The 23,533-nt window shown below is 46.9% G+C and overlaps 1 protein-coding gene across 11 annotated transcripts in view; it reads right to left on the reverse strand.

The window, feature by feature from the left end:
* Nucleotides 1-1,902: 1,902 nt before the first annotated feature.
* CASZ1 (castor zinc finger 1) overlaps nt 1,903-23,533 on the reverse strand; it is a 276,127-nt gene continuing 254,496 nt past the window's right edge. For 8 of the 11 annotated variants that reach the window (XM_053997453.1, XM_053997451.1, XM_053997449.1 and 5 more), the window contains 8 exons: nt 21,539-21,699; nt 18,385-18,507; nt 17,502-17,837; nt 16,591-16,789; nt 15,878-16,049; nt 13,110-13,258; nt 12,590-12,824; nt 4,574-7,662 (listed from right to left, as the gene is read on the reverse strand). In XM_053997453.1, coding sequence (XP_053853428.1) covers nt 6,407-7,662; nt 12,590-12,824; nt 13,110-13,258; nt 15,878-16,049; nt 16,591-16,789; nt 17,502-17,837; nt 18,385-18,507; nt 21,539-21,699 — 2,631 coding nt within the window. In that variant the 3' untranslated portion in view covers nt 4,574-6,406. Of the gene's footprint in view, nt 7,663-12,589; nt 12,825-13,109; nt 13,259-15,877; nt 16,050-16,590; nt 16,790-17,501; nt 17,838-18,384; nt 18,508-21,538; nt 21,700-23,533 lie in introns of all 11 variants that reach the window. The other 3 variants (XR_008440429.1, XR_008440427.1, XM_053997456.1) reach the window with 3 other exon arrangements.

Genomic DNA, 23,533 nt, shown 5'->3' on the forward strand with positions numbered 1-23,533 from the left:
CTAGAACAAGCCTGGTGCAGCCTCAAATTGGAAAATCCCACTACTGCATCTCTTTCTTGCCTCCTTTTTCCCCCCAACTCTAAAAACTGCAGGCAGAACCTGCTCATCTGTGTGGGAAAATGGGGAAGTGCAGGGAATGCCCCTGGCAGTGGGTGTCCCCCCTTGTGCTGTGTGGAGGGGCTGCAGCCGTGCCAGCCCTGGGGACCCTCTGTCCCTCTGTGAGGGGCACAGCAGGGACATTGTTCCTCCAGCCAGAGCTGTCTTGTCTTGTGGGCACAACTGGCTCTTCCCCAGACGTGACCTGCGGGGACAGCACGTGGCCCCTGAGTGAAGGCACTCCCTTCCCTCCGAGGGCTCACTGGCTCTGGCCACAGACCAAGTGTCTCAGCTGTGCCCAATTCAGCGTGTCAGCTGCAGAGCTCTGGCCCTTAGGCAGCGCCTGGCCACGTCCTGGCATCCCAGGGAGGGTCCATGGGGCTCAGGGCAGGGACTGCTGGCTGCCACTGCCCTGTGGGGAGGGAGGGAAGGGGCAGGAACAGCTCTGTCTGCCTGTCAGATAAATCTTCAGCTGTTTACTTAAATCCTCAGTGTTTCTTCATTTGTTTGTTTAAGAGCTTTCCTGCCAAAAAAGAGCAAAAGGAAGAAGGGAAGCTGCCTCCGTTGGCCACCCTTCCTCAGCTAGGATGGGCCTGGGGCACTTCACGGGCAAGAGCAGGACTGGGGCAAGGACACCCTGCCGTGCTCTGGGAAGGTGAAGGGATCTGCTTCAGGATGGACCAAGTTCCCATCTCCTGAGCAATGCCTGACCCTTGTGAGGGAAGTGTCTGAGGGACTCCAGTGAGCCCACTTCTTGCCCCAGGGCTGGCATGAAGAACTTGTCATCCCTTCCAGCACCTTCTTTACCTACAAGTGCTCAGTGCCTTTTTTTTCCTCTTTCCTACCCATTTGGTAGGAATTGTTTTTTGCAGGTAGGATTTGCAGGTTTTGTCAGCTTTTGGGTACTGGTGGAAGCCGTTCAAGACAGGTGGAGGTCTGACAGCCGTTCAGAGACCCAAAAGGTGAGGGCTGGAGTCTGAGTGATGGATTTCCATGTGACAGTGTCTGCCACAGAGGACTCAAAGGCTATTACAGGGATACACTTCAGGTACCAAAAGTACAACAGCAGCAGCAACTGCCCTGTTTTTGTCTTGACATTAAAACAAGTGACCTTGCCTGGTGTCTGCTGCTTCCCAGGGCTCACCAGGTGCAGGGGCGGTGGTTGCAGGGCTGTGGGTGCAAGACTGCACTATCACCACCTGCAAGGGCTTGGAACAAATGCAATAGTGGGACTTTGATTTGTTCAACTTGCAGCTTTTCTCCCACACCTTAGTCATTCTTTTATGAAGTCCAGTCAGAGTCCCACTGAGAAAAAGCAGGTTCCAGCAAAAGCTTTCCAGCAATGGATTGTGTTGTTCATGTCCCCTGTCCCCACCTGGAAACAAGGCCATTTAAATATTCCATGTGCTGTGGGCAGAGCTCCAGTGAGAACAAACCTCTGGGCTCCAAGGTTGGATTAGGAACATGTTCAGATAATGACATCTGAAAACAGGATGGCTGGGAGCTGCAGCAGAGCAACGAGGGGGCTTTGAAAGAGAGAGGAGTGTAATCCTCCCTGCTAATAAGGAGGCAGCTGCTGCCAGTGCATCAGGCTTGGCAGGCGCTGCCTTGCTGCTCCTGGGTTCTCTGACGATGGCAGAGAGGCACAAAGACCACAAAGCTGCTTCCCTGTGGCTGGGAGAGCCACGCGGGAAGGGTAAAAGAAGAACATTCTGACATGCACCTCGGCAGGCGTGAGGTACTGCATGGAGCCTCGCGTGTTTAGTCATTCAGCCACCTCCCCAAGCAAGAAGACAACTTGATCACTTAAAACTTTGGGGTTTTTTTTCCAGTTTTTATTGAGTGAAAATGTCAAACCTTGCATCAGTCATGCAAAAAAAAAAAAATCAAATAAATAAAACACATATATTAAATTTCTAATAGCACTAAATTCAAGTGGAAAAATATTCAGTTCTTAATAACGCAGGTGCTGAAGAGACCAGATTCAAGTAAATCAGAGCACACCATCCTGTTTAGGGTGTTTTTTTTCACTTTCTGCATTTTTGTCTCAAAACCTATATATATATCTATATATCTATATATATGTATATACATATAGATATATACACACACACATATATATGTGCATACATATTATTTTTATATTTATATATATACACATACATATTTATAAAACATTAAAAAGAGCATTGGTGGTTCAAGCATTTATTTTCCCCCCTCCCCCATGGAAAGAAAAAAAACAACAACAAAACAAAATAAAATTACACATTTAAAATTCAAAATGAGCTAGCAATGGCTTATAGTCCTAGTGTGCAATATGGATATTACAAAAGGCTAGAATCCTCCCTCATTGTCTTTTTTTTTTTTTTAATTTTTGTTTTTTAAAGTTGTATTTATTTTTTTTTTGCTACATTGGAAAATTTTTTTTTTAAATTTTTTTTTTCTTTACAAAATTCCTTCCACGCAGACTTTAATCCAGCTGAGTTTGTGGCTAAAATGAACAATCTAGTCAATAGTTTTTATTTAATTTTTTTGCTCTTCAGCAGTGAATGGTAGCAGAATCAGGAGGGTCCATCTCAAGGTTTATTAGTTGTTTGGTTTTTATCTTGTTTTGGACAAAACAGTTCCATTTCCTCTCTCCTCCTTCCTCTTCTTATAGAGCCAGTTGAATCTCCCTCTCTTTCTCTGGTCATTCTTAGACAGTCCCATTGATATGAGAGCTTGGAATGACAAACCACCTGCTCTGATGGGGTGTTGGGCTGTTGAGGCCCTTGTTCAGAAAAGCACTTAAGCTCGGGCTTAAACCTGGGCCCACTCAGAGTCTTCTGCTTAAGGGTTTTGCTGAATTAAAGCCTGAACATGGCAGAATAAAAAGTCGGGTTCAACTTTCTTTTGTTGTTGTTGCAAACAGAGACAGTGTAGGAGTTAAAGAACAGGACTGGAGGAGGAGGGGGTCAGGCTGGCCGGGTGGCCACTGTCCTGCCAGGGCCCCTGACCCTCTGTGGGGGCCAGGCCCTGCTCAGGGGTCACCTTCAGCAGTGGCCTGCTGAGAAAGAACTCTCATTCCCTGCACCAGCTCCTCGAGAAGAGGTGACGAGTCTGGGAGAAGGGCTGAGGTGTTAGGGAGAAGTAGGGTGCCTGGGGGGAGAAAATGGTGTGCATAGATAAACTGGGGCCCTTCTGGCACACTCAGCCCCACGGGACGAGGGACACGGCCCCGTCCGGGCGGGTCCTGGCGCAGCGGCCGCTCCTCCGGCCACTCCCGGGTGGACAGAGTCCTGTCCAGCACTGCCAGAGCCACTGGACATCTCTCACCCCTTCCTCCACACACTTCTGCTTTCCCCACTGCTGTGCAGTGACTCGGTCCGTGGAGCCTGGTGAGATGTGACGGGGAGAGGTGAGACACTGTGTCACAGTGCAGGTTCCCAGCTCCCGTGAGCAGGGACACGAGTGGCCCAAGGAAGCCCTCTGGTTGCCCCTGGCACCAGCTCCGTGTGCCCGGGCAGGACACGCTCCCAGGAGGGGCTCAGTCCTGCTCCCACAGTCACTGACAGAGATCCTGTTGATTTTGGCGGTACAAAATAATCACATCTGCTTTGCAAGATGTGGCTTGTGTTAATCTAAGGATTCCTCCTGGAGCCCATCACCATACTATCTAAATAGCTGAACACAGGGAAAATGTACAAGTACAGAACCTGCAGCAAATGCTAGTAAAATAAAATCTTTTTGCCCCATCCCATTTTGAGAAATTCCAGGGCATCATTCCATCACTCTGCCCCAGGAACGTGAGCTTCATTCTATTCAAGAATGGGGTTGTGCTAGGAAAAACACAGCTGAGGGTAGGGGATATACCAAACAAAACAAAAAACAAACAAACAACAAAAAAACCCCCTATAAAAATAAAAGCCACACAAATAGCTGATAGAGGAAAAGAACTCCAAAGAATTAAATAAACTACAAACTAGTGATAATATTTCATTTGTTTTCATTTGTTTCATCTCTACAAAATTCAAGTTAGAGTTCGGAATCGTGCAGGTCCGGTCAGTGCTGGGAGTGTGAAGTCAGCCTCAAATCACAGCATTAAGGCCCCCCCTCCCCTGCCACCCCTACAAACATACACTACATTGAAAGAGAGAAAAAAAAAAAAAAGGGGGGAAAAAAAAAAGAGAGAAAAAAAAAAGGACAAAAAAAATTGCACACAATTAACCATATGTAAGGGCTATCCAGAAGGCAGGTGACACCTCCCCCTCCACCCCTTGGCATTGGTGGTTTCTCTTTTGTTCTATATATAGTAATAACCTTTACAGGAAAAATACTGTACAACTTTTTTTTTTTTTCCTTTCCTTTTGAAACATTAGCTGAACATTCTGTCCCCACATTTAAACAGCTGAGCTGCTTGTTTATAAATCAGACCTGATCTGCACCAGTTCCTTAGGGAAATAACCAAAAAACAAAACAAAAAAAAAAGCAACCTAAATTTCTTGAGGCCTTTATCTGTTCAGAGTGAAAACAAATCCTGGGGATCCCTTAGAGCTGAAGTGCTCATGGAGCTGAGGAGGCAAGAGGGTGCCTGCATGGTATTAAAAAAAAAAGAGTTTTGTGTTTTTTTTTTTTTTTTAAAGGACAAAGCTCAGACTAATCTGGTATACTTTAAAACTGGCACCAAAATAACTATCAGAATTAATTCACACTAGTTCTTCTGGTGCCCTGGTGTGTGTAGACAAGCCCTTTCAGGCTCAGGCAAGGATTTGGGGTCAAACAGCTACTGTTGCACCTGCCAGAGTCCGGGACAGTGTCCTGTAGTGTGTGTTCCCAGGCCAGGCCAGGAAAAGAGAGCAGGGCAGAGCCTGGAGCCAGGGGAAAGCCCAGGCTGCCGGAGGGGGCAGGTGGGTTGCAATTGCTGCTGCAGTGCCCGGGTGGGTCAGGGCGGCCCCTCCCCAGCGCCGGGTGCAGCAGGGTCTGGAACTGCAAACCCCAGCACCAGGCAGCAGCTCCTGCAGAGCAGGGCTGTCCCCCTGCCCAGCCCGCAGCTGAGGACACCCAGCGGGCCCAGAGCCCTGCCAGAGTCACCTGAGATCTGTGTCTGCCACACGCTGGCGTGTCTGCAGCGCAGGGCTGGGGACCAGGGCTGGGAGCTGGGACTGTCCCAGTCCCGCTGCCTGGGCAGAGCAGGGCCCTTCCCCAGGGCTGCTTTAGTGAGCAGGGCGCTCCTGGGCGAGCTCGGGGCTCCCTGTGCTGCACCACGGGCCAGGGGCAGCTCACAGCCTCCTGAGATGGGGACACTGAAGCACCACAAAACGCCTCACCCTCCGCGGAGAGGAAGCACCTAGGGGTTGGGATGAGATGGAACTGGATGGCAGAGTAACCCCAGTCCTCCAGTGTGACAGACCCTTTGAACTGCCTGCTGTGTTCTTCCCAGGTTACTTCAGCTAAATCCCCACAGTCAGAACAGCAGGGATGAGGAGAGGTGTCCTACAGAGAAAGTGTAGACTGAGAAAGTTTTACAATATAAATAGCATTCAAAATTATTATCATTAACAGTAAAAAGGATCTGGAAGAACAGAGGAGTGTCCCATTCCCACCCCTGCTCATTCATTAATGCATCCTCATTTATGTGACAATAAATACCCACTCCCACCCTGGCTGTCTGATGCCATTTAATGCTGGAGAAAGAAGGGGGAAGGGTGGAGAGAGAGAGAGCACACTCCTCACCCCCTCCTTCCCACTGGCAAAAGCTGAGCTACTTGTCTTTGTGACACCAATTCCTTTTAATTTTATATATGTGTGTGTGTGTGTACATTATATAGAGAGACACACACACAAATATATATTTCTAAAATTCATTACCTCTTGTTCCCACCCACCCCCCTCCAAGAAGTGGAGATTATTATTATTATCGTACAACTGAAAACATGGAAAAATAAAACCCAGAAAGAAAATTGGGGGCATAGAGCCCCACCCATAAAAAAGGGTCCCCAGATGGGCACAGGCCCCACGCACCGTGCAGGGAGCAAGGAAAAGTAGTGGGTACCCTCAGGGTTCGTGTCCATATAAAGGGTATTTTTTGCTGCATCCTGCCCCCTTGTTCTGGGATCTGTAGAATGGAGTGATGCAGCACCAGTCCTGCTGCGAACCGATCTCTTCTGGGGCCTGGGGAGGAGCAGGGGTTTCCTTCCTTCCTCTCTCTCACTTGTGGCACGGAGTTCGTTTTTCATTTGCCATCCCCATCTTTGTTCTTGCCTTATACGGGGTCCTCTCAGTAAATCTGTGTAAGAGAAAAACCAAACCACTGCCGTTGCTGTCTCTAGGATTAAGGAGAAGCTGCTGGAGCAACGGTGGAGGCTGAGGCAGCAGCTGGAGCTGGAGCAGGGGCAGGAGCTGGGGCCGGAGTGAGGGCTGGCTCGCCCTGTGGCCTGGAAGCATCGCCATGGTCTGTGGAAGAAGCACCCTCCTCTGGCTCTCCATCTTCTTTAGTGGCCAGGCCTTCAGGGTCCGGCAGCGATTCTTCAGAATCTGTGTTCAGGTCTTCCTCCTCCTCATCCTCCTCATCATCATCATCGTCATCCTCCTCTTCATCATCCTCCTCTTCTTCATTCATCTCTTCCTCATCGTCCTCTTCATCCTCTTGGGAAGAGTCGTCCTCGTCCTCCACGTCCCCAGAGCCCGGTGCCCCCGCGCTCCTCTCCGGCGGCGTGGCCCCGGCTCTGCTCGGGGCCGGGCCCTCGCTGACTTCTGCCTGCTTCTTGCTGAGGTCCAGGGAGTCACTGAGGCCCACGCCAGCCGCGTTCTGCAGGAAGAAGAGGGAGCTGTTGTTGTCAGTGCTGAGGTTGAGCGAACTGTCCAAGTTGATGGAAGAGTTCTGGATATCATACTCAAGAGTGGAGTGGGCAAGGCCCTCGGGGCCGGGAGAGATGGCAGGCAGCTCCCCTCGCTCCTGCTTCTCGTGTTTGCGCTTGTGAGAGTCCATCTGAGACATCCCCACCACCGTGTGTTTGCAGCCGGGGTAGGTGCAGTGGAAGTGGGAGCATTTGAGTTTGTACTTGCAGTCAGGCACCTCGCAGTCCACGCTGGAGCTGAACTGGCAGAAGCCGGCGGCGCTGATGACGTCCTGCTTGCCGTGGTGCTTGCGGTGGGCTGTCACCTTGGTGCTGTCAGTGCAGCGGAAGCCGCAGCGCAGACAGTGGAAGTGTGTGCTATTGCCAGAGAACTGACAGTCTGGGAAGTTACAACTCAGTGAAGACTTGAAGCGTTTGAAATCATCCAATACGAGGTTGTCAACACGGTCGTGGTGCTGGGCGTGCTTATACATGTGGGTGCGGCCACAGAACTTGTAGCCACAGTTCTCCCGTGTGCAGTGGTAGTGGGTAACCTTGAGAGAGAACTGGCAGCTGGAGTCCTTGCAGTCCTCGTAGAGGTCATAGCGCCGAAACCCCTCCAGCATCATCCCTTCGTCCAGCATCTTGCGCGAGGACGCGGTCTTGCGGCGCTTGCCAAATGGGGACATGTCCTCAATAATCCAGAAACGCTTTTTGGCCCCCGAGGCAGTTGGCATAGTGATGGTGTTCCCTGAGGAGAGAAAGCGCAGAGCGGTGTTGCTGACAGCCAGGTCTCTCCATCTCCCAGCCGTGCTGGCAAGCCCTGTATTTGCCAAGACACAATTGCAACTGTTCCCACCCTGCAGCTCGTCCCTCGAGCTCTCAGTGAGCCTGAACTCCAGGATCATGGGCTAGCTGATGCCTGCTGGACATCACTTCCTCAATTTTCAGCATATCCTGCCTCGTCTCTGATTGCTGCTCTGGCAAACCTGATCTTGTAAAAATGTTAACTGTTGCTTCTCTGGTTTGCTACTTTCACAGTTTCTTTTGCTGCTTAACCTAATCTCTAGTCCCGTTTTCCTCAAATCAGACTTTAATAGGGATGAGCTGGCTTGTTCCAGTCCAAGGACTGAGGTGTGTTACTGTAGTTCACTGGGGTGGCAAAAAGAGCTGCAGTGTGCTAAAAGCTTGTACATGTGCACCGTTTTCCCCTATCCATGCTCTGGTAATACACCACAATTGCCAAGGACAGGCAGGAAGTGGAGGAAGATCCCGTGCGTGATTAAAACTGCAGGGGGGGGCTGTGGAATTTATAGAAACAGGATGGACTTTGGCCAGGAGACTGCAACATCCCTCACTGTAATGAGCCTACATATTACAATGAGTGCACTTAGAAAGACAGATGGACAGATGTTCAATGGGGCTAATTCTCATCATCACTAGCCGGTGGACTCAAGAGAAAATACCAGCTCTGCAGCATTCCCTTGGGTCTCAAAATTTCCACGATGCCCCTAGTATAAAGAAAGATCCCTCATCTGTCTTCCACTTTGATTCCAGGGCCAGCATAACTGGCTAGTGCTCATGTCCCCTAGGATCATTGACATCAAGGACCTCAATCTATCTATTAAATTTTTTTCTTCTCTGCTTGCTGTTTCCAGACTCAATCCACAACATGCAGCACAGACAAGGTTGGAGGCAAGAATTTCTCACCAGGTGCAGAACTGTGAGTGTAATTAGAAATTATAGCTTGCAACTAACAAATACTTTTTTGTTTGTTTGTTTTACTCTCACTGCTGAAACTGCCACCTTCTTAAAAGAGGCCCAGTTTGTGACAGACAGTGCGTGGGGCCCAAGAACCCAGAGCAGTTTGCATCCTGGGCTAGGAGACTGAAGGGACAGTCACCTGGTGCAGCATTACTTCCATTCCTGGCAGGTGCACAGGTATCACAGGTGACGACCCCTCAGTGACAGCCCTTCAAGAGAAGGTGGTGACCACTGAAGGAAACCTCCCACACTCCCAATGGCAGTGGAACCTCCTTTCCCACATGGCTGGGCCATACAGTTCGTGGGATAAGCAAAGAACAAAAGGTTTTTCTACACCATTTGTTATTGGCTCTTGTGCTCAACTCAGGACACCAGCTTAGGTCCTGTGTCACTCATCTATGGTGAGACCATCTGAGTGACACGGTGGAAACTGCACGCTAAGGCTGATTTAACCAGCTACCAGTGAAAGAATAACTTTCTGTCACTGGAGATTTGAAATTGGCAGGCTCTTAACTACAGAATCTGTGACCAATTTGCTCTCTGCTCCCCCCTAAACATCTGGTATTGAAAAATCCATTTCTCCACTCCCAGCCAACTCATGTAAGTGCAGTGGTGCCTGGACAAGTTCACTGCTGCCCAGATTAACTCCTTTTAATAAAATTACAGCCAAACCATCAAGTCCCTTAGCATTAATCAATTAATGCTCATATTGTCTGTCTTTGGATGGGAATATGGGATAACCCATCTTAAAGAAAAGACTCTGGATGGGAAATAAGTAGAATTTAAATGTTACCTGTTTAAAACTCTGTACCTACAAAGCTTTTAAAATAGTTCAAAGAGATGTGCTTAAAACTTTAGTTGAAAACCAATTCTGTTTTCTCATACAGGTAAAGTTTTGGAGTAAGGGCATAATGAAGAGAGATTACACTTTGGTGCACTCTTCTCTTTTGCCAACATTCAGTCCCTGCACCCTGTGAAAGATTACAAGCCTCAATGGATGTGATCCCCACCAAATCTCAATGATAAGTGTTTTCCATAAGGTTATTTCTTTAACCACAAATAATGTAAGCATTCACCAAACTATACCAAGGTAAAAACAAAAGACACTTAAAAATATTTGATTAGAGGAAACACAGCACAAGGTTAAAAATGTTTCACGCTGCATGCGGTTCAGTTAAAAAAGAAGCAAAGATAGAGTTTCTTGTGAATTTTGTTAATTGGCACACACTCCTCTGGACAAGGCAAGGATCCTTCTCCTGCCAAGTCCCTTGAGAAAAACCTATGAACTGGAGTTGGAAACCTGTGAAGTTGGTCCTCCAGCCATACTCCCAAACTTTGACTTTGGCTTTACATATTACTGAAACTGACAGGAAGAATGACTGGGACATTTGTAGGCTGCCAGAAGCCTCATAAGTGTGAACTTTAAGCACAAAGATGTCCTTAATTAACTAGAAAAGAGCTAGGAGCTGGGAAAAGAAGCCAAAAATGAGACACACCCTAAAAGCCATTCCCAGATGGAATGAGAATACCCAGCCTGAGACATCTCTGATCTTAGTCACATATGGGAAGCATGGCAGCTTAAAACTGAAATCTATCTGTATTTTCTGCAGCTGGTTAGAGCCTTGATAAATAATGAGTTTGAGAAACAGCTCAACCTGTCTGATGATGTCATCATGTGACACTGCCTGTACTTCACTCCTCATCCTGGGAAGGCACCCCTGAACTTTGTGGCTTCATACGAAGTTTGCAAGATCAGTTGAAACACAGGACCTGGGTACCTCATCAGACATTCACCTGCTGACATGTGTGCAGCACACTATGGCAGGCACTGGCTTGGGTGGCCTAACCAAGAAGTCCAAGTCCCATTAATGCCACATGAGCAAAAGTTTGCTCTGTGGCCACTCTGAGGCTACCAAGACACTGAAAATGCATGTTAACTGTGGATTTCGTTAGGTTTTTCTCATAATTAGGAATTGGTGGCAATTGCTCTCAGTTATTCATCCAAATGTCTATGAATGATTTGCTGTGGTTTGTTTCCCCTTGGCTGTGGTTACTGTGTCAGCAAGGAAAAGGAGCAGGCACGGATGGGCCCTTGGGTAACATTTGCTAAGGCACAGAGTGACCTTTGCTGCTCTACCCACCCAAAGGTGCAGAGCAAAACCATGGGCAGGGTGAGTGGGAACAGAGCTGGGCACAGGACATGGAGAGAAAGCAAAGAAGTGTTACCTGCAGCATCCTGCACTAAGGGAACGTCACTTTTTACTGGAGTTGGAGTGGCAATGATGGGCGAGAACCCAGCGGTGCTGGCGGCAGGCATGACAATGCCTCTGCTGGCTCCCAGAGTGGCACTGAGCAGGGAGTATGAGAGACAAGATGGAGAGAAGAGGTAGGGGAGGGTGGGGAGGGGAGACCTAAGCAGGGCTTGTGAGAAAGATGGAGGCAGAGATGGTGGTGGAGGTTGTGGTGCAGTGTGGGTTGCATCATCGGCAGCAGCAGTAGAAGGAACCAGGCAGCCTGGAGAATGTGGAGAGAAAAAAAAAGCAGAAAAAAAAAAGGAAAAAAAAAAAAGGAAAAAACCAAACCAAAACAAAACAAAAAAACCCAAAAAAACCAACAAAAAAAGAAACAAAAGAACGGAAATGAGAACCCAAGAGCAGAAGCAATACGATGAAAATGGAAAATACATTCACAAATGTATGAAACAGAACTGCAACAGAGAAGAAACAGAAGGTGAGGAATTGACAGCACCAGGAAGAGGAGAGCTGTCTCTGCAGGAGGTAAAGTGGCTTTATGGTATGGGGGAAGAAACACAGGCTTTCAGGCAGGAATTCTGGATTAATTTGGTCATTCTGGTCCTTGTTCATCTAGAGGGTTGTTCCTGTTTCAGTTAACAGCTGTAAGGGTACTCTGGCACTTGGGGCAGGTGGAGCTGCCCCTACCTGGAAAGCAGTGGGGGGCATTTTCTAGCACTTGGGCCACTACTGGCACAGAAGAGTGTGCCAGGAACCACTGCCCCACCAGAACCCTCTGGAGGTGCCATGTCATGGGGCCAGTGCCATGACCCAGCAGTGCTCCTACAGTCTGACCGCTGGGGTCACACTGTAGACACACAACTGGGGGGGGGAAGAAAACTAGGAAAATATGTATGGGATTAAAGCAAACTGAGGCAGCCTGTGCAGAATATCCCACTAAACCCTGGGAAGGTACAGCTGAGAGATCCGTGGTCATCACTATATGATGGCAGAATTCCTACCAGGTATCTGACCCCTGATGAGTTGACCCTGCAATGCAGGGCAGGGGGAGATGGCTCTGCATGATGCTGGCAAACAGGGCAGGAACTTACTTTCCAAAAGAGGAGATGGAGGAGGTCTGCTCTGTGCAACTGCACAAAGTGGAACAAGAGTTTTTGGGTGAGGAAGGGAGCTCAGTGAGCTGCTTTTAGATGTTGCTTTCTGAAGATGTGATAGGTTTTATCCCCTGTGTATGTCAATCTGCTCTTGTACTTCACCAGTACAATAAAGTGCCTGACTTTGGATGCTGCTTGAGTTAATACAAAGAGGTACCATAGAAAATTCCAAGTACAGAAAGGGCCCACAGGTCCTTTTTTCTATTCTTTTTGTTTTTGTTGTTGTTAAGTCAACTATTAAAATATACCCAACTCCAAGACCCAGGATAAAAACCTCTCTTCATGGGAGGAAAAAGGTATGCTGCTAAGTTCCTGGATGCTTGGGGTGTATATTTTGATGGACCTCTTCTCTCAGGTGCTGGAGAGAGCTGGGTTAGTGTGAGGCACTACTGAAGTTGGCACAGTGTGTATTTTAAGGTGCAACTGTCCCTTGGCCTCTTTTTATGAGCTTATCTCCCAGGAGAGCAGGCAACTGATGATCCATTTCACACACACCCTTCTCCCTTACCTGCTGATGTACTTTCATTGCCCACTGGAGTGCTGGAGCAGCTGCGGTCCATATTGGAAGATTCAGAGGAGATTCCCCCAGGGCTACAGCCAGTGTAATCCATGTACTCTTCTGTTTCAGTGTCCATCATGCTTGGGGGTCCCTGAAAGGAAGCTGGGGTTCCTGATGAGGCTGGGCTGGGTGCCATGCTGCCAACCTGGGGGAGATTTTCATTTCTTGGAGTGTGGCCAATAACCTGCAGCAGTAAAACAAGACGGGGACTTTCACACCAAAAGCAAGATAGCAGGACCAAAAGCTGTCTGCACGTTTATCTCCCTCTGCCACAGTTCATGAGGGACAGCTGGCACGTGCTTGTGAGTGGAACCCATGGCACTGGGTACTCCCACAGCCCAGCAGCATCCCCCAGTGCAGACACACATCCCTCAGAGTCTGGGTACAAGTGTCTTGGCACTGCATCAGCTCTGCAGCCAAAGGGGCCAACACTGCCTGTGGATCTACAGCTTCAGCAACAAGGAGTTACCTGAGTAGGAACACGATCAAAGTTCTTCCCCAGCATCCTTCTCATGTGCTTCCTGGCATGGGATGTCATTTGGTGCTTGAGCAGGAAGGAGAACTGGCAGCCCTCTCGGATGCAGTGGAAGTGGCTGTTCACCTGGTTGTATTTGCAACCTGCAGACACAAAACCCACATTTATGTTGCACATGAAGGTTCTGAGAGGGAGCAGGACCAGAGGGAAGATGATCGGGCAGAACATTATCAGTGGTCATGGGTTATTCAGGAACAGTCTTGAATGAAAAAAAAGCAAACTCACAATCCCTGCCTGCTGAGCAACTGCAAGAGAGGATTACAGTGTACAGAGATCTAAGACCTCAGCCTAGTCTCATCTCTCTTTGTGCCATTATAAAGGAAGGAACATTGCCATTACATCTAGTAGTGCCTAATGCTCTTCAGTCTTAGCTAGTGCCTTTTCTTTTACAACAAGAACAAAACCAGGACATTTAGCTGTATCGTAAAAGCTACAATCAAAATACATGCTCATAATTAGATTAGAAATGAAAACTTCTTTTTTTTTTTTCCCCTCTGTGCTCTCAGAAAAGCAGTCTCATATCAACTCTAGCTCTGTACAGTGTGTGCACTCTGGTCAGACAGGAATGAGCCAGGAAGTGTTTATTGCCACTTCAAAACTGTTGTGTAATAGGGGCAGCTACTGAACAAGAAGTAGTTCATATGGGTTCCAGCATACAGCACTTCACACGTTCTGCTCCTCGTGGCCACAGCCACATGTGCCAGGTGTGCACAAACCATGATAGGACAATCCCAGACAGCCACACTGTATAGCTGATAAAGAGTGGCTTGTCACAGTTCAAACACAGCTACATCATGATCAGGATCTGCTGTTTCCCATCCTCCCTCGGCCATATGCACAGAGGTAGAGACCTACAGACAGGCTCACTTTTACTTATCTACATCCATCCACCTTTACTTATATATGTATGTTTCACTTCTCTCTCCCCAGTCATACACATGTACACAATTATACACACAGAAACATACATTGAAAATATCTACCGTGTGTGTTTGTTCAGAAACATTCACAGCCCTTAAAACAGGCCAGTGCTTTCTGCACCTGCTATCTATAAATACACAACATAAATCCCAGGGATGTACACAGACGTAGGAATGAATCCACATGTTGGTAAAACCATACACACCTACACCATCCCACCAAGCTGCCTCTATCTATGCAGGCAAATGCAGGATGCTGGCTAAATGTGTGTCTACTGCACAGCAGGGCCAGCCCACAACTGTACAGACTGCTGGATGCATGTACTCCAAGTATCCCATCCCTCCCAAACCAAACGCTGCTGACACATGCAAAGGCTGCAGCTGCCTCGCTGCCAAGCAGCTCCTGACTCACCCAGCTCATGTGGAGCTGACAGCCAGTGTTTCATGTGCAGGCCAGGAGCGTGTTTGTTTAGGTCCCACTCTCCCCACCCCACCCACCCTCCCCATCCCTGTGCTCTGGGACTGGGAACAAACAGTGCTGCAGGACTGGAACGCTATCACAAAGGGCAGGTGAGGGCTCGCCTGTTGCCAGGGCATCCCTGTGGGCTGGTGCCACGTAGCACTGTCCTGCTTTGTCTAGCCCCTGCTATCACCTGAAACACCAAAAGGTGAGTAAATAACAGCAACTCCTAGCTCTACTGCCATGTGTAAACAGGACCTAGGTAGGCACTGGCTGTGATGTGTTGACATGTATTACCCTGGTTACCACAAACAAACTCCCATTTGGGCACCAATTCTTGATGTATTCGAAACTGAAGAGTTTTGCTCTGGCTACTGTGGCTGTTTTCCTGCAGTGGGAAGGAACAGCACCCAGAGGTGTTATTGGGAACCTTGTTTGGTTCCAGCCTTTGTTCCAACCAGGAGTAATAGGGAAGACTGGGTTTGTGACACTGCCAAACCACAATGAGAAGGTTTAAGTGAATCTCAGGCAGTTCAGGATAGAATTGTCTTTAGGAATTCCCATTCAGAGTCCTGGATTTCAGCTCCAGGTACCTCCACAGGAATCCATTCTATTTTTTGTTGTGCATTTGTTTTACCAGCTTTACACTGGAGGTACTTGGTTTTTAGTAACTGCTGCAGTGCTGCTGATTGTTCTGGCAAGTGGGCCAGCCCCAGTCTGAGCCTGTGCCACACTGATGCATTTCCTCAGGCCCTGCTCTGGGGGGGCTGCCATCAGAACACTGTATACCCTGCTGCTCACAGGGGCTGTGGGGAATGGGTTTGGAGAGAAGAGAGTAGCTTATTACATGTCCTTGTCCATCTCTCTCTCTCTGATTATGTGCCATTTGACTTTCAATATGCTGCACCATCACTGGTTAAGAAAAAAAATCCTCCTAAGAGCACCTTTAAATTTCACCCAACAGAAGCAGTAGGTCCAAAAGACTACAAAGTATAAAAACAAACAAACAAACAAACAAACAAACAAACAAACAAACAAACAAAAGGCTTTGACAATTAGATAACAAGAAAAGAGGAAGCTTCATGTCCAGACAAATTCATATATACAAATCTGTATAGTATAGTTTCTATTCATTTACCTTGGGTCTATTTGTGAAAACATGCTTCAACCAGACAGACCAGAAACTGCTTTATGTTTTGTTGCCTTTCTTGTTTAGCAATTTAATGACCAAATACCTCTTAAGCATAACTTGCAGGTTCTAACTTATGGCATTCTTGGCCTGGACACGGGACACACCACATGAGAAACGGAACAAAACTCACCCAGTCTGCCACATTCTTCCCGCTTGGTAAAATACTTGAAGCCGTTGGCTGCCCTTCTCTCTGCCTTCTCGTGCTTTTTCACATGCCAGGGCAGCTTGGTGGTGATGTTAGTCACGAAGTAGCAGCCAGGACGCAGACAGTGGTAATGCCCTCGCATCCGGAATTCACAGTGCTGGAGGGGAGCACACAGGCATGCTGCTTTAGGCAGGTCTGAGACAAATGCACTCTCAACTGCCTGCTACTAATGGTGTCCCTTCTGATGTGTCCGAGGGGCCTGCACTGATACTCCAGATCCCATTTCATCTTCCACAACCTGCCATGCACCTTGCTCCCTCTCAAGTCTTTTTACACTGCTGTCGTGTACTCTGTAATACACTATTCTACGTTGAGATATCCCAAAGCTTACTCATGGCTTTCCCTGGATTCACCACAGATTCATCACAGATTTTTATTCTATTTCATCTTATGTCTCTCAGATTATTCTCATTCCCTTGTCCACTTCACCCGAGTCAAAAAAACACAAAAGCATCATGATTTCCCATTTGATAAAAACCAAATGTTTTTCCAGACCACGTAATTATGACTTCCATGGTTCTGTAGTAATGCCAGGAAAGCCACACACAGCCTCACTTCCTGCTGGAGAGTCAGTCTACCTGATCCTTCATCTCCTTCTCCCCAGTCCTGCCAGAACACTACTCTGGAATGGCTCTCACCTGGTTTGGACAGAGACACTGCAGGGAGTAGTAAGCAAACTGGTCTCGCACATTCACCAGGTTATTGTTGGGGTTGATGTGGTCCAGGCAGTGGGATTCTGCTTTGCCAGAGGTTTTGCACACATACTTGCAGTTCCCAAAGAGACAGTGGAAGTGGAATTTGTTGGCGTACTTGCAGTCTGTTGCCAAGCAGGGATCACTGGAATACATCCAAAACCCAATCATCACCTTCACTCATTTCACACGTTTGTTTCTTTGCCAAGATTTAATTCAAGGGGAGCCCAGCTGAAGCCTCTGTTCCAAACACGGCCCACAGATTTCCCATAGCCACCTTCCTTTTCAGGGAAATTGAGGCTGGCAACATTACTACAATTCTGCACTTTCTTGGTTAGGATTATTAGAACACAGCAATGCACAGTGGGTTCTGTAGTCCTTGAGGGCCACTTTCCCAATTTAAAGTTCAAAGGAAACACAACTCTTGAGCGTGGCCACTGCAGGGGCTTCCTCTGATCTGACAGAACCAGCACTGCCCCCTCATCAGCTAATGGGGGTTTTGGTACCTTCCACCCCCCACTCAGTGCATGAATGTCTGGCCCAATAACCCTTCATTGTCAAACATACTGCAAAGATACCTGTATTTCTGCACAGCTCTCACAAGGGATAAAACAGGGATCAGTAATAGATAGATCACCAAGTTTATTTATCTTCTAAACTCATGCCTAAAAGTGCTCTTAGATGCACTCAAAAACCTTAAAGTATTTCCTAGACTTCAGAGAAGTAAATTTTCTGTGAAGTCAAGCCCAGAGTATTTTCTAGACAGGTTTCTCAGTGCGTGAGAAGTGTAGTATTGCAGCTCTGAGGAAAGGTTGGCTGGGGAGGATAGAAGGAGGCAAATGGTAGCTAGAACTTACTTCTCCTGGAACTGAAGAAATCCAGGTTTGACCTGAGGCTTGGCATTCTCCAGGGAAGTCGTTGCCAAGGGTGAAGCTGCCAGGTTAGGCACTGATGCTGGGATCTGAGGCATCTGGGGTATGGTTGAAGCCAGCTGCTTCCAAGCAAGTAGTGTGGGAGCAGAGGGCATAGCAGCTGGATTTGGAGTGGGCACGTCAAGGGCAGGAGCACTGGCCATGGTGGCAGAAGCAGCAGATGGTGATGAAGGGGCCAGTGAAGCCTTATTCTCAGTAGCAGTTGAGAAGGGAGACTCAGAGTTGCTTTTCACAGTTCCACCTTCAGTTCGGAAGTGAAAACTGCAAAACATGATACTAATTCAGACATAAATTCTTGACCATTTCATGTAATTTGATTAAACACCAACAAGAATGTGGCAGGAGCCTTTAAACAAATTGGTGTGAATAAGACCTAAAAAGGGCTCTGCAGACTTTTGAGGTAAGATTTAGGGCCATCCTAAATCATCTGTGAAGAGAAGGGAAATCCTTAGGATGGGTGGAGACAGGTGCCAAACTATGTTAAAATTAGAGAAACCCCAGAATCACTGCAGTCACTGAGATCAGCTGTGGGGCAGCTTCCCAGGGCTCCTGGGAGAAGCCAGACATTTCCTACAGTGAACTGCAGGGAACCATCCAACAGGAGAGACCAATCATGCCAGCAGATCTGCCTTAAAATTTGCAACATCTCCTTCCCTACAACCCCTTCAGACTCAGGCAAGTGAATGGCCACTGAAGGCCTTACTCATTCTTTACTTGGACATTCCATTGCCTTTAAAAGGAACCTGGGGGGGTCTTGAGCTGTAGTGTGCATTGCAGAGCTTCCTCTGCCTCCTGCTCTCCCACTCACTTGGCGTGCTTGATGGCTCCATCCAGGGTGCTGAAGAGGGCTCCACATTCCTCCACCACACAGTGGAAATGCACCTTATGGAGAAAGTCACACTGGGCATCACAGAAATCCTTGGTGCCAAACCTGGCCAAAACAGACAAGCAGACATCTTAGGGAAGGCCCCAGGAGAGAAGTGGAGTTGGAACAGACATTTTTTTCTGCATTTTCCAACTCTATTAGCATTCCCACAAACAACAGGAATTCTAGATCCAGAATCCACCTGCCCCCTGCCCTGGATAGGAGGTTATCTCTCAGATGGGAGAGATGAAGCATCACCTAAGCAGAAATTACAGCCTGGACTGCAGAAATTCTGCACAGCACCATCTCTGATGTACAGAACAACAATCCTGCCATGCAAACCCACCACGTTATCCAAGATATGTCTTGTGTTATCTTGGACCAAATGGCCAAGAGGGCAAAACCAGCTCAGCGTGGTGTCACTGCTCACCCACTGCTGAGATTCTCTGGACTTAACAAGTGCAGCAGAAATACGTGTGATTTCAGGCAACTCCTGAAGCACAGGGAATCAAGAAAACAAGTAAGAAACACTGGCAGGAAGGATTTGAAACTTAACAAGGGAATCTTGCATAATTAAGGTACAACAAACTACAGTTGCTCTGATGAGCAGGAAAGCAAGAAACAAACAGCAGCCTGTATGGTCCCAGGAGGGACCACTCACCAATGGGAAGGCAAAGGAAAGAGAAAAAACTTGTACTGGAGAAGGAAGGTCTGTGGATATACAACATGTGCTGTCAGTTATGGCTTGCAGGGAGAAGAGGAAGGAAAGTAATTGTGGGGTAAGATAGAAGAAACCATGTTATTGCAAAGTAAAGGGGCTGTTTTATCAGAGAAAAGAAGTGTTGAACCTAGAAAGAAGGCCTCCCACAAAAAAGGAGATGATGAATCAAAAATGGCTGCATGGTAAAATTTGCTTTGGATGAGGAAACTGAAGACAAAGCAGAGAATTTGGGATGTAGTGAAGACCTTCTAGAAGAGCAGCTAAAGGGACTCATTCGAAAAATATAAAAATGCACAAATCAAGTCAGTCGGGATGATGTATGTCCTGAAGTGCAATGGAAATTAACTCCCAAACTGATTACATTACCATTTGCTGGTTTTTAAGCCATAGAGAAGTGGGAGGTACTACATAAGTGGAAAAAAAAAAAAAAAAAAGAAATTAAACAGTCCAGGTACTGGTTCTTTGAGGGGAAAAAGAAAAGACAAGTCATCTTTGGCAATTATCATACCTCTGGCCTTAACTTCTTCTTCCAGTAAAGTAATGGAACAAATATTAAGAGGGAGGAGAAAATCATTAAACATCTAGAGGATAAAAGAACCATGAGCAATAAACAGCATCAGGATTACAAAGAATAAATCTTGCCAGACAAATTTAATTGCTTTTTTTGATAGAATTACAAAATTAGTGGACGAAGGGATGCAATATATTTGGATTTTAGTAAAGCATTTGATTCAGTCTTGCATATGCTTAGAATTAATTCCAATTGGCCTGGATGTAATGCCACCTCATGGCTTGAAACTGGCTGAGGGACTATAAACAAAGGCTGATGACAACCAGCACCACACTGAGCTGGGAGGAGGAGGCATCGTGTGAGTGCTGAAAGGAGGACTTGGGTTAGTCTGAGTTTTTTTAACATCTTAATTAGTAATCCAGGAGTAAACAGCGTGTTTATGAAATTCACAAAGATACTAAACTGGGAGGAGGTGGCAATACCAGTGCAAGAGGAGAAAAAGAGCACAGAGAGGTTTGGCAAGACAAGGGGGAACGTTCAGAACAGGAGAATCATGTTTGGAAACACACAACAAATACAGCTGGGCGTGGGGGTGTTTGATACATTGGGGACTCACTAAACAATTTTAAAAGTAATTCTGTGTCACAGAGGATGACAACCATGGTACTATACGTTATTCTGTGTAGATACAAACAAATTCTGAGCTGCCTATTTGGGGGCAGGAAGCTTGTTCTGTCGGGAGGGGGGAATTCTGCACCATCCAGGGAACAACAGGAAAGCATCAGGACCTGCAGGCAAAAGGGACTAATCCAGAGTCAGATTAAAGGAGGAAAGTGAGCCTGATTAAATGGAATGCTGAAAGTTTGGGACTGTCTGAAGGGGCTGAACTCCATCTGCAGAGAGGGATGATCTGCTGTGGTTCAAGGGTTATAAACAGAGCTGCAACAAAACTACAAGAAGCGGAATTCAGGCAGCATACCATGGAAAAGGTTGTGACACTGGAACTTACTAGGTGGTAGAATAATGCTCCCAGAGACAAGAAAATAACCACACTGCATGGCACTATTACAACCACACCAGACAAAATGCAAATGGACTGCTGGGAAGGATCTCACACCAGCCAGGGGCTGATGGACTAGAAGATTTTCTAGTGCTCTCCATTAAAGCCTTGGATTTACAAAGTGTGCACTGGCATTTGTAGGTGACTCTGTGTGTCAGAGCACAAACCTATGTGTTTGCCTGGGTGTATCTGTGTGCCCTCAAAGCATGTATCTGTCTGGGCATGTATATGCATGTGTCTGTATGTGGGTGAGCTTTGTATCCACTCCATTTTCTTTTTGAGTCTCCTTTCCTACAACAAAAGCAGCAGAAATCATCCCAGCTCCCATATCCTTTTCCTTATTCCCATGCCTCTACACCCCCAAAACTTGTTTAGTTTCAGTTGAAACGCCCCAGGAAGTGTGTCAAGGCACCAATGGCCTGTGTGCAATAAGTGGCCACGGTCTCACACAGCTCCAGTGCTAAGAGCTACACTGAGTCCCCCTGCTCACACTGCAGGGTCATAAGGAGAAGCCTAAGGTGAAGTCCAGGATAACAGAACTACATGAAGACCTGTGTTTGTATCTGGTTCTCAAGACCCCTTTGCAAAGTAATTCTATGTGGGCAGGTGTTTCTTACCAGACGTTAACACCTGGTGCGGGTAGGTACGACCAAGGACTAAATGTGCTCCAGGTGATCAGTGTCTGATAGAATTAGGCCTTTACATTTCACAGAACTCTCTGTTCAGGGTGAGCCAGTGAGTCAAGACACTTTGCAAAGGAAGCACCTTCCCCTTTCCTCTATTCCCAGTTCCATGCTCTCCTTACCGGCGCAGGTACATCTTCCACGGCTCAGAGAGCTTCTCCTGGACAAGTGCCTTCACTGCCTTGCCCAAGTACTGGGTTGGCTCCCCAGCCCCAGCCTGGCTGCCTTCGCCTTCTGTCTTAATGTTCAGCAGGTTGCCAAGGCTGGCACTGGTCTTGGACATCTGCAACAAGAACACACACATTGCATCAAGCCCAGCACCCACGCACAGACACGGCTACTCTCAGGGCTGTCCCACAGAGAGCAGTGTCTTCAAAGATGAAAGAAGACAAAAAGTCTGTGCAGGCTGCTCCAACTGCATCAGCAGAAGTTAGTAACACCTCACTCTTCTGCATCTTCCACCCAACCATCATGAAGCACTCAGGTGCCCATTGAATATTTATTCATGGATCTTGTTAAAGTAATGAAGCATCATGTCTATTTTATCCATGAGGAAAGTGAAGAGAGACATCCCCCATCTGACTATGCACAAGGTACATGGGCTTCAACAGTAAAAGCCCTCTGTAGCTCCTACAAATTGCTGGTGATAGAACTGGTAAACTCTAGTTTATTCAGTGATCTTATCCCAGCCGCAAGGATGTCTCCTTTAAAGTGACTATCAGGTATGTGTGAGGGGTAGAAGGATGAAAATCTCATTCAACGGGAAAAATTCTGTCTCAAGTTCCTGGAAAATTCTTACTAACTTCAGTAATAAAATTGTGTCACTTTTCTGTGCTAAATGGACACATCCTCCATGAAGCAGGACTTGGTCTCACAATCTGCACTGTGTGAAAGGCTTCAAATAGAATCTATACAGAGAAGGTTTAGAGGTCCAGGTGTATAATGTGCAGGATAGAAAAATGAAGTTACTCAAGCCTGCCTAGAGGGAAAATTTTCTTTCAGAATAAATGCATGATTTCCCAGACTCTTTCTTTCTCTGTTGTGTTCTCAATTACCTCCAGTAACAACAGTGAATTTCACAGCCTGCATAAAATGCAGGATTGGGCCCAATACTTGCACTAGAAACTCCACCCACTTGAGGGTCTCAAAGCCCTTTATAAATATCAGTTAATTAAGCCTGACAACCCCCTAAATAAACTGCAATAGGCTTCAGGAATCCTGGTTATTTGAGGCTCTCTTAATGCCCCCTGAAGGTAAAGCCCCTGCTGCTGTGTGGAGACTGCAACTCTTTATGGCTAGTCTCAGAAATTCAGATCGTGTGTTTCCACTGGTAATTCCATTTCTGTAAAGTTTTTTTCCTGTTCTTTTTCCTAGAAAAACAAAGAAGGATTTGATTCTGCATCTTGGAATTGGTTCCATCAATCACACACACAGTGGGTTCTACTCTGCTGGTTTATCTCATTGGTTAATCCCAGTCCTTGAACCTGACTCCTGGTTTGTACCTGTGCTACATTTGCCTTGCTCAACTTTTAAGAACCTTATGTCAGACTGCACACAAAGAAATGCTTTTTTTCTAAACATATACTTATATCACATATTATCCTGGAGATTTTCAAGGGAACTCTCCATTGAAAGAGAATTTCCCTGATCTGGGACCTTCAGAATGACTCATGACCCCAGAGAGCAGAGCTACTAAATACATTTGCTCACTAAAGAAAGACCTGCATATTTGGAAACACTAAAGGAACAATACAAAGAAACAAATAAGAAATTAAGTTTAAAAGAGAAAATCAAAACCCCAGTGTAACAGAAAGCCAATGGAGGAGAAAAGTGACATAAGGATAAATGCAGAAATTAAACAACACAGAAAAAAACAGTGATAAGAAAGAAAGGAGGTGGGAGATTACCAGGCAAAGTCACTTTGCCCTCTCTTGAGGGTTATTTGGCCTTGATGCATGTAACACCCAGAGCCAAGGGGATGGCAACAGTTATGCCTATAAAACCTATCACATAGCGGAATATTAAAGCATGGCTCAAAGGGTGTCCTGATCTCTAGAGCAGTTGTATACAGCCTCAGAATTAATCTTGGTACAGCAGAATTTATCATGTGAAAGAGA

Source organism: Vidua macroura, chromosome 23 (genome assembly GCF_024509145.1).
Source record: "Vidua macroura isolate BioBank_ID:100142 chromosome 23, ASM2450914v1, whole genome shotgun sequence".
NCBI classification, from domain to species: Eukaryota; Metazoa; Chordata; class Aves; order Passeriformes; family Viduidae; genus Vidua; species Vidua macroura.